Here is a 14,035-nt window from a genome sequence, read left to right on the forward strand (position 1 = left end):
CAGGGCAAAGGCTAACAGAATTTTGCCAAGAGAACGCACTGGTCATAGCAAACACCCTCTTCCAACAACACAAGAGAATACTCTACACATGGACATCACCAGATGGTCAACACTGAAATCATATTGATTTTATATTCTTTGCAGCCAAAGATGGAGAGCTCTATATAGTCAACAAAAACAAGACTGGGAGCTGACTGTGGCTCAGATCATGAATGCCTTATTGCCAAATTCAGACTCAAATTGAAAAGAAGGGAAAACCACTAGACCATTCAGGTATGACCTAAATCAAATCCCTTATGATTATACAGTGGAAGTGACAAGCACATTCAAGGGATTAGATCTGATAGAGTGCCTGAAGAACTATGGATGGAGGTTCGTGACATTGTACAGGAGGCAGTGATCAAAACCATTCCAAGGAGGGAATAATGCAAAAAGGCAAAATGGTTGTCTGAGGAGGCCTTACAAACAGCTGAGAAAAGAAGAGACGTGAAAGGCAAAGGAAAAAAGGAAAGATATTCCCATTTGAATGCAGAGTTCCAAAGAATAGCCAGGGGAGATTAAAAAAAAAAAGCCTTTTTCAGTGATCTGTGCAAAAAATAGAGGAAAATAACAGAATGGGAAAGACTAGAGATCTCTTCAAGAAAAGTAGAGATACCAAGGGAACATTTCATGCAAAGATGAGCACAATAAAGCACAGAAATGGTAGGGACCTAACAAAACCATAAGTTACTAAGAATAGGTGGCAAGAATACACAGAAGAACTATACAAAAAAGATCTTCATGATCCAGATAACCACAATAGTGTGATCACTCACCTACAGCCAGACATCCTGGAATGCAAAGTCAAGTGGACCTTAGGAAGCATCACTATGAACAAAGCTAATGGAGGTGATGGAATTCCAGTTGAGCTATTTCAAATCCTAAAAGATGATGCTGTGAAAGTGCTGCACTCAACATGCCATCAAATTTGGAAAACTCAGCAGTGGCCACAGGTCTGGAAAAGGCCTGTTTTCATTTCAAGCCCAAAGAAAGGCAATCCCAAAGAATGCTCAAACTACTGCACAATTGCACTCATCTTACACACTATTAAAGTAATGCTCAAAATTCTCCAAGTCTGTCTTCAACAGTATATGAACCTTGAAATTCCAGATGTTCAAGCTGGATTTAGAAAAGGCAGAGGAACCAGAGATCAAATTGCCAACATCTGTTGGATCATCAAAAAAGCAAGGGAGTTCCAGAAAAAAAACACCTATTTCTGCTTTACTGACTATGCCAAAGCATTTGACTGTGTGGATCACAACAAACTGTGGAAAATTCTTCAAGAGATGGGAATACCAGACCATCTGACCTGCTTCCTGAGAAATCTGTTTGCAGGTTAAGAAGCAACAGTTAGAACTGGACATGGAACAACAGACTAGTGCCAAATCAGAAAAGAAGTTCGTCAAGGCTATATACTGTCACCCTGCTTATTTAACTTATATGCAGAATACGTCATGCTAAATGCTGGGCTGGATGAAGCACAAGCTGGCATCAAGATTGCCGGGAGAACTATCAATAACCTCAGATATGCAACTGACACTACTCTTGTGGCAGAAAGTGAAGAACTAAAGAGCCTCTTAATGAAAGTGAAAGAGGAGAGTGAAAAAGTTGGCTTAAAACTCAACATTCAGAAAACTAAGATCATGGCATCTGGTCCCATCACTTCACGGCAAATAGATGGGGAAGCAAAGGAAACAGTGAGACTTTATTTGGGGGGGCGGGGGGCTCCAAAATCACTGCAGATGGTGATTGCAGCCATGAAATTAAAAGACGCTTGCTCCTTGGAAGAAAACCTCTGACCAACCTAGATAGCATATTAATAAGCAGAGACATCACTTTGCCAACAAAGGCTCATCTAGTCAAAGATATGGTTTTTCCAGTAGTCATGTATAGATGTGAGAGTTGGACTATAAAGAAAGCTGAGCACCAAAGAACTGATGCTTTTGAATTGTGGTGTTGGAAAAGACCCTTGAGAGTCCCTTGGACTGCAAGGGGATCAAACCAGTCAATCCTAAAGGAAATCAGTCCTGAAATGAATATTAATTGGAAGGACTGATGCTGAAGCTGAAACTCCAATATTTTGGCCACCTAATGCAAAGAACTGACTCATTGGAAAAGATCCTGATGCTGGGAAAGCTGAAGGCAGGAGGAGAAGGGGACGACAGAGGAGGAGATGGTTGGATGGCATCACTCACTCTATGAACATGAGTTTGAGTAAGCTCTGGGAGTTGGTGATGGACAGGGAAGCCTGGCATGCTGTAGTCCACTGGGTCGCAAAGAGTTGGACATGACTGAGTGACTGAACTGAACTATATCTTCACCCTGATCTTTAAAGTTCTTCAGACACTTAAACTCATAATGCCAAATGCACAGGACATATAGTGGGTAATAATAAAGCACTGCTCCCAAATTTCCACTGAGGCATTTTGTGTGTCAAGACATCATTCTGAGTGTTTTACATGCATTTACTCAATGTTTGCAAAAGTCTTTTAAGGCTTAATTGGCAATTCAATTGGCCCACACTACCACACTTTGGCTAAGTGACACTCTCAACATCATAGAGTCTAGTGGGATAGAGACAGAGAAACTATTAACTACACGACAAGAAGATGTGTGTGCAAAATGAGAATGAGAGAACAGTTGAAATAGTATCAGGAAAGGCAGTGAAAACTGCTAAGTTCTGTACAAATATTAACAATATATACATGATCTGGCATAACCCAGGAGCAAAGATAATGAAGCAAAGATCTCAGAAAAAAAGGTACTTTGCTAATTCCAGTTTCTAAAGTTAAAGAAATCAAGATCATCTACTTTTGTTAACAGTATACTCAATTTTATACTTTCTACTTCTTCTTATGCACTTTTCCCATCTTCAGTAGGCTTTGAAGATGACTGATAGCCAAAGTGAGATCCCTAAAGCATTATAATATGTCTAATCACTAAAAAGAAAAGCTAGCTTGTTCATCACAAAATAAGGCAGAAAATACACATCTAGGAATTATAAGACAAAAGGTAAACAGCAAAGTGAGAACAGAAGAGCTTTTCAGTTAATTATTAGTGAATCATAAGATTGAGTAACCAAAAAAAGTCTCTCCCCCAAATATTCTGTTTGAACAAAGGTTTTACTACAGTCTTCCAACCAAAGTGATTTGTGCTGTTCTTTTTAAAATTCTGATGACTAAGCTATAGGTAGGAAGGGGCTGAAAGACACAGGGATGAATTAGAACACAGAATGACAGGTAACCTAACACACAGAAAGTGATGACTCAAATACTTTTAAAGGAATTTAAAACAGCATGATAGTAGCAGGTTACACAACTGTCACATTGTCACTCTGCTAATCTAACTCTTCCCAACAGGACTTGTTCCATAACGTTAAGACTATTGCCGTCAGCTTTCTCCGGGTAGAAATGTTTTAATTTAAAAAATGGAATTCTTGAAAAGTCAAAGTGACACTGACATTATAATAAAGAAAACTAAGAGAGTTCACAGTTAGAATTTCCATGTCCTCTTTTGTCCTAATAGAGACTCTGCATCAGGGCTGGGACCCACTATCACCAGGGATTAACGTGAGTCCTAAAAGGTCTCAAGAGGCCACTTTGAACCAGACTCCTCTTCCCAGCCAACAATGAACTGGGGTAGCTTATAGGCAAACAGTGTTTGTAGAACAACAACAACAACAACAACAACAACAAAAAAACATTTCCAAAGTGGTACATGAAATAAAATATACAGAAGTAAAATTTCAACAATACATAAAGTGCCAAAGCGTAGCAGGGAAAGAAGAGAAGTATTTCCTTACTTGACCAGCAGTTTCTCTCTCGTTGTCCTTCACTCTCTCATGCTCACACATGCTCGCTGAGTCTTTAAGGCCACGCTGGCTTAACCTAGCAATCTGACTTACTCGTCTCACAAGAGCCAGAAGAATAGGAAGGCGGGCATCTTCTTGGGTCTTCCTGATTTGTACTCTACTGATTTGCGATGAGTCAGAAGTTCTCCTTAAGTAAAACTTCTCAGTGGTCCTTTCCCTCCAAACAAACGTTTGGGACTGCCCTTTTCTCTAGAGCTGCTCTCCCTAACTCTTCCTGGCTGCATCCAGGTGAGGAGCCTGGGAGCTGCCCTTTTAAACAGAGAAGCCTGGGCTGATGACGACTTTAGTTACGACTCAGGTGCTTTCAATTAAGTGCTCTCGCTCCATTCTAGCTACATTTTTTTAAATTAAAAAATTAAAACTAGGCAAATAAAACTAAAGGAGTGGCAAAGCAAATTCTGTGAGTTTGAGTGTCCAGGAGCTGGACACGTTCCTGTGGAGCCAATTTTTTCATCAAGAACCTCTTTGTGAAATTAATCATTTAACCTTCATACATAAAATGAATTTCATCACAACTGCATTCCATTTCAATATTTTAGTGCAGTTTACCTAGCAATGATTGCCCTAAGAAGCAATTGTGAATTTGTAATTTCTGAGAATATAAGTCTCAAGGGCAGAGTACAGCAGCATAGGATTTTAACCACCGACTTTAACCCGATTTTACTTTATTTACCTATCACTGGTGAGGCACTGGGACCCTTCCTGCATTTTGAAGGTACACCCATCTGTGCATAAAGAAATGCCTGAAAAAAACAAATGTTAACACTGGAACCCCAAGATATGATGATCTTGTTATTTTTTGTTTGTTTTTAAAACAAACTGGGAAAGGCATAAAATCATCTACCAGGAGCTAGCTACCTACCTAACTTTTCGGCTTATTAAAAAAGTAGCTGAGCAAGTCTTAAGGCAGAGGCCAAAATACCCACACCTGAGATGAGTGTCAAATGTATATTCTGCTACCCACACTAAAGTGGGCATGCCTGTGAGTCGCTGGCCACTGAAAACACCCCCCAGATACAAAGTCAAGAACATTATAATTAAGTTTTCATTTTCCACACCATAGCCTATGAAATTAGTTAAGAAAAGAAAGCCAATTTGTCAGTATCCCCAGCCTCCCCTCTACCAACCCCTGCCCCCAATATCAGTACAAAGCATTAGGGCTGAAATGTTCAGTGGAAGTAGTATCATAATCAAAAATATATGGCCTGTGTCCAACAGGAAAATTGATGGGCCAGCAAAAGAGTGCAGGCATAGGGTACAAATTTATCAGCTGTTTCAGAGACACATGTACCTGGTTATGAATTAAAATCATTAAATAAGGAGTGAACTTTTTCATTAAAAGAAGTTGGAGAAGCAACCAGAAATTTCACACAAGTTCTATACACTTAAATGTATGTGTATGTGTACCGCTGACCACGGTCCTGAACTGACGTTTCACATTTAAGGAAGGGTGTTCTTTCCTAGGGGCTTCCTCAGAGGCTCAGCAGTAAAGAAGCCAGTCTGCAACGCAAGAGACCCAGGTTCGATCCTTGGGTTGGAAAGATCCCCTGGAGAAGGGAACAGCTACCCACACTAGTATTCTTGCCTGGAGAATCCCATGGACAGAGGAGCCTGGCAGGCTGCAGCCCATAGGCTGTTGGGCGCGACTAAAGCAAACTGTGCATGCATTTCTCTCCTAAACCTGACTTGGGAGAGGAATGCATTGACACGTGACTACTGTCCAATCCTTTCCAGGAATCCTGAAGGGGTGAGAGAGAAGGACAAAAGGGGGGAAAGAAAGAAGTGTCCACAAGCTGCTGAAGAAAGAGATTTCTGCTTGACTGTATTTGATCTTATGCTCTACCCCAAAATAATAGGACCCAATAAGAAATATCTGATTAATACCAGACTAAATAGAGGCACAAAGGGCACAGACAGCCTTGAACTGAGGGATGGAAGGCTGTGTGAATGTCAACCTAAACGGGGACACGGGGCAGAGCACCAGGCTGGTGGAAGGGAAGCCACCTGCAGTCACTGCACCAGTATTTATCAGAGTTATAGCAGAAGTGGATCTGAGGCTTTTGCAAAAAAAAACTGAACTGTTTATACGACCCCCAAAGGGATGAAAGAGACTTTTTGCTGGGCAATTCACATACATGAGTTCTTGCATTTTTAAAAGTTCTATCTCATTTCTAACAGATTCCCCTCTGTGAAGTTGGGGGTGGGGGTAGCTCCTGGACCACCACCCAATTCCTTTATGAACCAAAGTTGGTTTCCAGAAGATCATTTCATTTCCTTGTCACTTTCTTCTCAGCCTCCAATCATCACGAAGTACTGGGTCATGTCACCAGCCTCACCACATGGCTGACATGGTGCCTTCTGACTAACTTCCTGGGCTCAGTTAGTAATCTGCATGTTCACAGAGTCTTTGAGGACATCATTTAATAAGTGATCACTCACAGCAGATTCCAGGAGCAAAAGAGAGAGTGTGTCTTACAGAAGAGTTAACGAACCATAGTCCATAAAGCTTTGCTATTAGTATACTGTAAGAAATGCTGTGTCCATGAAATTAAAAATGATCACTCTGTTACACATCTACCTGCTCATGAATGAAAGGGCCTCCCAGAACCATCAGCAGACTATGCTGGTAGCATAATCCATCAGGGAAGGGACGTCCAGGTGCTGATTATTCCTGGCAATGGCGCTGATATTCTGCATAAACCAGCTTTTCCGCACTCAGTCATACTAGCAAACACCATCATGGAAGGCATGTGTATGCCAGGAATCGTGCTGGGACCTCTATATAAAACTCTCATAACAACCCTCTGCAGTAAATGCTAGCCTGTCCATTTTACAGAGAAGGACACAGTCTCGGTATTAATAACTGTTCCAAAGGCCCACAGCCTAGAAGTGGCTGAACCGGGGTCATTAGTCTATACTCTTAGGCCCTACAGACCCTGACCCCAGGGCAGGGAACACTGGCTGCTGGTCTGAAGCGATGGTGAAGAGGAGCACAAGGCCTTCCCGGGCATCACCATAAAATGTGTGACCTTGCTCATAAATGACCCGGGGTATCTTTCATCTCAAAAGGACAATTATTTCTTCTTAGATATACAAGGGCATGTACACCAACACACACACACACGCGTGCATGTGTGTGCACACACACACACACACACACACACACACAACCTCATTCAGTTTTCTCTAACACCAAGCCACCTGGTTATGGATCCTTCTCATTGTGAGAACTTTTCTCCCAGGATTCTCCCCGTAGTTTACCATCTTCACAGCCTGCACTCCAATGTACATTCACACCCTTCTTCCCAGGGGCAAAAACACAAACAGCTGGGCTTAAACACTGTATCCAGTCAGTGTCAGGAGACAGATAGTCAGCCTTTGTCACTGGCTCCAAAACACTGGTGGACTGACATTTCCTAGAACACCTCAGACCCGGGGTGGAAACGGTAGAAGCCTTGTTTCCCTGACGCTGACCATTCCTTCTCTAGGAACATGCAGGCGAACAAGCCAGACTCTCAGAACGTGTGTTATTAGCTCACAGACACTGCACTTCCCAAGGCCAGAGAATCACGCCACCTCTGGGCAATCACCCCTTATTCTCACCCCAGGTTGATGGCCCCTGCAACTGACTGTGGAAACGAGCGTTTGCACGTCCCTCTTCTCAGTCTCCATTCATCACTAAAGGTTTTCCTTCAAGAAAATCCTAGTCTTAAGGCAACACTGCAGTGAGAAGCAGCAACAGTCACACGAAGGTGTTCTCTCGAATAGACCTACACTCATTTCCCAATCCATTTCCTATGTGTTTACATGGATTCCTAAGCTCCACTTTCCAGCAACATGCCGTTTACTGAGGTGCCATCTTCTTGGGTCATCAGCTCCCAGCTAACCTGGGACATTCCAACCAGCTACACTGCAGCATCAACAGGCGGGCTCCACACCACCTGGCCTCTGGGAACGCCAGTCTGACAGTCATTTCCTTGCTTCAAACCCTCCAGTGCGCTCCCAGGGCCTCAGAATAAAGTCCAAAGGCCATGCATGACCCAACCACTGCTTCTCTCTCCCACATCCCCCGACGCCAGGCCCTCCTCTGCTTCATGCACACAACGCAGATGTCTCTTAGCCCCTAGACCCACAAACTCTCTCTGCTACCCACATCGGTCTATCCCTTCCCTTCTCCAAAAACTCCCCAGGAAGGCAGTTCCCACCTCCCACGTGAGAAGAGGTATATACTCCCTCACTGCCTGTTCCCCATCTACCACCTCGGAAATCAATTAGTGAAGAGTCATGTGTTTCGGGAGTATCTCCCTGCTACACTAGAAGCTTTGAGAGGTCAAGACTATCTCTGTCTTGCCCACCTTCATGATCTCAGCACCCAGGGTGCTACTTCTCAGGCGTCAGACTCAACATACATTGACGGTCTGCTGTCTGACATTGTGAACCTGTGACTCTTATTGAATCAGGGAGTCAAAGACAAAACTCAATGATATATGTGCCAAGATTTACGTGCTTTTTTTTTAAATTATGTAGCTGCTGTGATTCATAAAATATCAATTCACGGAAAAGCTTCACTCTATTCATGGCTGCTATTTTACTAGTTATTCTCTTCACCGGTGAAGTCTAGACATTCATCTATGCATGATATTAAAATCAGTCTTCAAGCTCACATCATTAATAGAACACTTAAAAGACAACCCTAATTGTGCCTATTGTTAATAAGGGCAATTGTTTTCCCCCTCCTGCCAGTAAAGTAAATCCTTTAGGGTAGCAAAGTATGAATGAAACGCTTTATATTGAGTTGAAAATCCTTTTAGCTACTAAGCCTTTATTCTACCATGCCTTTCTACAATCCCTGAAAAGTTTCAAGTTCTAACACACAGAGTGAAAAGCAGAGTTAATGCACAAGTCCTTGCACAGGCATTGTGACTGGATCCTCACTGATTTGACTTTCTTAAAAATTTACCTGAAAAACTGCTTATAATATTTTCACTGGGATCCATGAGGCTTTTTTTTTTTTTTTTTTTTTTTTTTGGATAAGAGATCTAGATGCTTAAGCATAATTCACAACAAAAGAAGACTCATATGGTCACTCTTCAGTCAAATGTGCAACTGTTTTCAAAGACGTATTTTCCTCTTTCATTCAAAATATATGTACTGAGCCTCCACTAATGTATGAGAAACACTGGGTCAACACACAAAGACAAAATTCCTGCCCTCAGGAGTTGATCAACAGACAACAGACAGCACTGAGTTCTTTATGAGGGTCAGCACAGGTGCTCTGAGAAGGGACGGGGCCAAGATGTGCCTGGGAGCAAATCTCAGAAACGCTGTTAGAGGGACAGTCCAATTTAGTTCATCCTGACTATTCTAAACACAGCCTGTTACCCTCAACTTGCAGAGACCCCAACGTCCACAGGTTTGGGGAATCAGGGGGAAAGTCAAATGCACTTTATTCAAACAAAAAACCATACACCATCTCTCTCATGTGTCTGATTATTAAGTACATGAAAATAACAACCATTGTCATGTTAAACTATTGTTTTTTAGACACCAAAAGCTTAAAGGGTTAAGTCTATGAGACTGTAAGTTTACACAAATACTGACAATAAGATAAAATATGAAGTAGGTCAAACACTGTTGATATTACTAGTGTCTGCTGCTGCTGCTAAGTCGCTTCAGTCGTGTCCGACTCTTGGCAACCCCATGGACTGCAGCCCACCAGGCTCCTCCGTCCATGGGATTTTCCAGGCAAGAGTACTGGAGTGGGTTGCCAGTGCCTTCTCTGCTAGTGTATGCAAGCAGCTTTAATAAAGGTGCATCAAAAATTAGCACTGCAATCATACACTAGGAAGTTGAGTTTTGCTGCTTTTTAAAAACTGATGCAATAAGTAACTGAAAAAAAATTTTGGAAAACAGTGATTATCCCAAGCTAGACACACAATTTTTAAATCTAAATGAATCTTTTTCCATTTTATGGGTTTCACTTAAGGCTTTTAAAGGCTTTGTACTCGGTACCTTGCTATTGTATAACTAACACTACACTAACAGTGCTTTGCCATAATACATCTGATACAAATAAAAACTGTTTTCCAGCTTGTACTAATACAATGGCAATAAACAGAATAGCCACAGCCTTCAGTTCTCTGAAAGTAGGGAGCAGATTAATTTTGCATAAATAAAATAAGCCAGCCCAAACTTGTACCTCCTTTCACAACATTTCTAATCACAAATGAATCTGAAAAATTAATATTCAATTCTAGATACTATACTAGGATTAAATTAGGTGGCATGTATAAAATGCCTAATGATTCTATTATTCCCATTTAAGAGGGGAAAAATCAGGCCTTACATCAGTGGAGTAGTCCACAACCCACATACAGCTAAGGTGGCAGAGCTGGACATCAAACCCACATCTTTCCACCAAACTGAGACTGTGTAACCCAGTATTCCTCACTCAACCCGCTAAAATGGTATTTATAATGATACCTATTTTCTGAGGAGAGGATGGAGAGCTTTCATTAGGTTCTCAGAGAGACCCACTGCACCCTCCTCGAAGGTTAGGAACCCCTCCCTGCACCAGTGTAAGAGCCAGAAAATGTGCACTGGACTCCAACCCCTGCCACAAAGACTATCATTCTCTACTCCACAGTTTCAGTCTTGCTTTAAAATTCTCAGAGCAAGTCAAGATTTCCACTCCTGGACAATTTCCAGCATCCCCTGCCACAGGTTAAGTTACACAACAAACTGCAATACTGTATCACTTTACATCCAATTCTGAGATTTCACAAATACTGACCAATGTTATTTAGTCATTCCACTTTTCAAAATGTGTTTCAATCAACCAATCCTCACTGCAGTGCCTGTGAAATAAGCTATCATTATATCCACTTCCAAGAAAATAAAACACTGTCACCCTGAGGCCAAGCAATAAACCAGCTACAGGATCCTGAACAAAAGTGAGAAGTTCCTGTCTTCCTCGGCCTGGGATCTGCAAGACCATGTTATGTATCATGAAGCATACGCCCAGCTTCCCAGAAAACACAGGGCAACTAACTGTACCACCTTCTGTACCAATATAGTGGCAGCACTATATTGGAATCTAATAGTATTAATAAATCATTAAGTTGGGTCATAGCCCCAGGTAGCTCTGTGATATGTGTGGTGCTCAGCTTAACTCTTGGTACTCTGTTCCTAGGATCAATCTGAAGTTTGGATTCATCCTAAATTCCTGATCAAAAAAGGGGAGTGTTCGTGGGACAATAAACTTTACCTTGAAGTTCACTGGTCATACCCCTCACTTCACAGATTATTAAACTGACCTCAGAGGAATCAACTCATCTGAGGTCTCACAGTTCAGGAGCACAGGCAGTTCTAGAAAGCAGATCTCCAGACACCTGTCCAGGATGCCCACGCTCCACCAGGCATTGGGGAATGGGTCCTGATTACTGCCAGAGGGTTCACCAACCACTAGGGTTTGCTCCATCTCTGCCAGGCTAGGAGTTGACTCTCCTCATTTTGTACCAGATCCAGTCTTTACCTGCAGGCTGGGGTCCCCAGGGGGCTACTGTCAGAACACTGGCCTCAGCCTGCATCTTCTGAGGGGCAAAGACAATTACTTACTAAAGCTAACCCCATCAGAGAGGAGGAAAACACAACTCTGGCACTGAGGAACTAACTTCACAAGGAGGCGGTTCTGTTAGGGTAATTTATTTATGGCCCTGCGTGATCAAGATGACCTCCCAAGAAACGTCCAAAGCAAACAATCAAAGACACTAAGAACCTTAAGCTTCTTTAACTGTCCTCCAAAGACTGGAAAAAGCCAGAGAAAACAGACGGGAGGACACCAAGTCACGGTCTCGATGTATCAGGACGCGACCCACAAGTTTCACACAAATATTCTTCCAAGAAACCAAGGTCGACGAATAAACCAGGATGGACACAGTCTTCCAAAGGAGGAGCTACATTCCCTATTCAGTCTGGCGACCGGAACGCATCTGGATACCCCGGAACGAGTCCAAATGGGAGATGCAGAAGCTCAGTTCAGCGCTGCCAGCCCAGAGCTAGGAGTCCTCCTCTCTCGAAGAACCGACGCCGGGGGAACAGCCAAAACCACCCTCCCGCGATCCTGGGGCGGATGCTACGGAAACACGCCGCGCAACTTCGCGGGTACTGCCGCCAACTGCCCCCCACCCCCTCACACCCATCCCTTCACCCCATCCCCCTGTGCTCAGGCGCCACGGCGCGAAGCAACGCCCACTTCGGAGAAGGAAGTCTTAGTTGTGGGGACAAACGAGGTGGTTAGTGTCACATCCATTCACACACCCAGCGGAGCAAATCCAGACCTGGAGGAGTCTGCGGCTTTGATACTGTATAAGCCCACTGTCAGGCAGCACATGTACACGAACACACACACACACACACACACACACAAGTGACAATCACGGGGAAATCAACGACCCACAGCGAGGCTCCTAACTGTCATTACCCGGGGCACGGCGCACAGCGCCTGGGGTCCCTTCCCCGCTCCATGCCCCAGTGCGCACTGCCCGCCACTCGCGTGCGGGGTAGAGAGCTGAGGTCGCCGGGCAGCCCGGACCAGAGGGGTCGAGGTGGGGAAGGCGGGGCCCACCTCCTCGTCCTGCTCCTCCTGGGACGCGCTGCTGCCCCGGGGCGCGGGTGGCGCGGCTCCTCCCGGGCGCGGCGGCGGCGGCGCTGAGACTCCACGCTCCGGCACCAAGAGCGCGGGAGCCCACGCAGCGGCCGGCCGAGCTCCACCCGGCGGCGGCGGCGGCGGCTGCTCGCGGGAGAAGCCAGGCTCCCCTTCCTCCGACAGAGTTTCCGAGCCCGAGGAGGACTCCGCCGAGGAAGCGCCGGGCGAGGACTCGGCATTCACCGCAGGGGCGGGAGTCGAAGCACTGTGACTGCTGCAGCCGCGGGGCACCGGCTCAGGCGACTCCGAAACTTTCTCCCCCATTTCCCTCTCGGACCCAAAGTGCGGCCCGAGGGCCGGCGGGGGCGAGGCGCGCACTCAGCGCCTCCCGGGGAAGCCGCGAGCTGCTGGGCTCCGGCTCGCTCTCGCTGCTGCTCCCGGGCTGCGGGGAGCCCCGCCGGCGACTACATGGCCGCGGCCGGGCCGCCGGAGCCTGCAGCCAAGTTAGCAGCCGCCCGGGCCTGGCGGCTGACGGGAGCTCCCTGGCGAGGACGCATGCCAGTGCCGGTCCGCGCTCCGCTCCACGGCCCTCCGGCTCTGCGCCCGAGCCGCCGGGACTGCGGCTTCTCCGGCAAAACCTGCCTCTGGGACCGAACGGGGCCGGCGAAAGAGACGGGCAGCAGGGGGAGCCAATGGCAGGGCAGGCGCGCCGGTGGGCGGAGGCTACGGCGCCCCAGGCGCACCGGCGTCAGGTAGGGGAGGCGGGGCCGAGGCGCGGGCTCCGGCGTCCCGCCTGAGATCCCCGGGCCCCGCGGACGCGAGGGAGCCACCCGGCCATGGAGGGTCGGAGTGGAGCCCGGAATCCGAGCCGAAGGCTGGGACTCTGAATTTAGCCAAGGAGTGGCTGGCGGTCCTTGGAACCCCAGGAGGAGAGGAGATGGCCGAGGCGGGCAGTGCAACCCTGGAGAACTGGACTTTTTTTCGAAAAAGTGGAATCCAGGAAACTGACCAGAGGAGAAGTAGCGGGGCTATAAGGGTAAAAGGAAACACAAACAGTCAGGCACACGCACGCACCCACCTGCGTGCTGGAGGAGAAAGGGGGGGGGGAAACTTCGTGGTATGGTGAGTGCGTCCAAAGCCAGCTGATCTCCGATCCCGGATTCCCCACTTGAGCTTCATGGGCTTCAGGATTCTCAGCTGGAAGTGAAGACGTTCACACCTGTCTTGTCTCCCTGTGAGCAGAGTTAGAGCAAAAATATACACAGCTCCAGCAGACTGCCTGGCTTAGACACATGGAGGGTTTTCAAAAGACTGTTTTCTCTCTTCTTTTCTGTTTGTCAATTGAATAAAGATGTGTGTACATTTTAAAGGGGAGGGAAATGACAAATTATGCCGCTATGGCGCCTCAGTGGTAAAGAATCCACCTGCAATGCAGGAGGCCAGGGTTCCTGGGTCGGAAAGAGCCCCTGGAGAGGAAA

General features: G+C 45.8%; 1 protein-coding gene across 1 annotated transcript in view; it reads right to left on the reverse strand.

Moving 5' to 3' along the window:
• The window catches only part of LOC133046470 (microtubule-associated serine/threonine-protein kinase 4-like), a 225,849-nt gene extending 212,968 nt beyond the window's left edge, over positions 1-12,881 (reverse strand). The window contains exon 1 of the mRNA XM_061129302.1: positions 12,537-12,881. Coding sequence (XP_060985285.1) covers positions 12,537-12,881 — 345 coding nt within the window. The remainder of the gene's footprint in view (positions 1-12,536) is intronic.
• Between the last annotated feature and the right edge of the window lie 1,154 nt (positions 12,882-14,035).

The sequence above is a fragment of the Dama dama genome, chromosome 25 (genome assembly GCF_033118175.1).
Source record: "Dama dama isolate Ldn47 chromosome 25, ASM3311817v1, whole genome shotgun sequence".
Classification (NCBI taxonomy): Eukaryota; Metazoa; Chordata; class Mammalia; order Artiodactyla; family Cervidae; genus Dama; species Dama dama.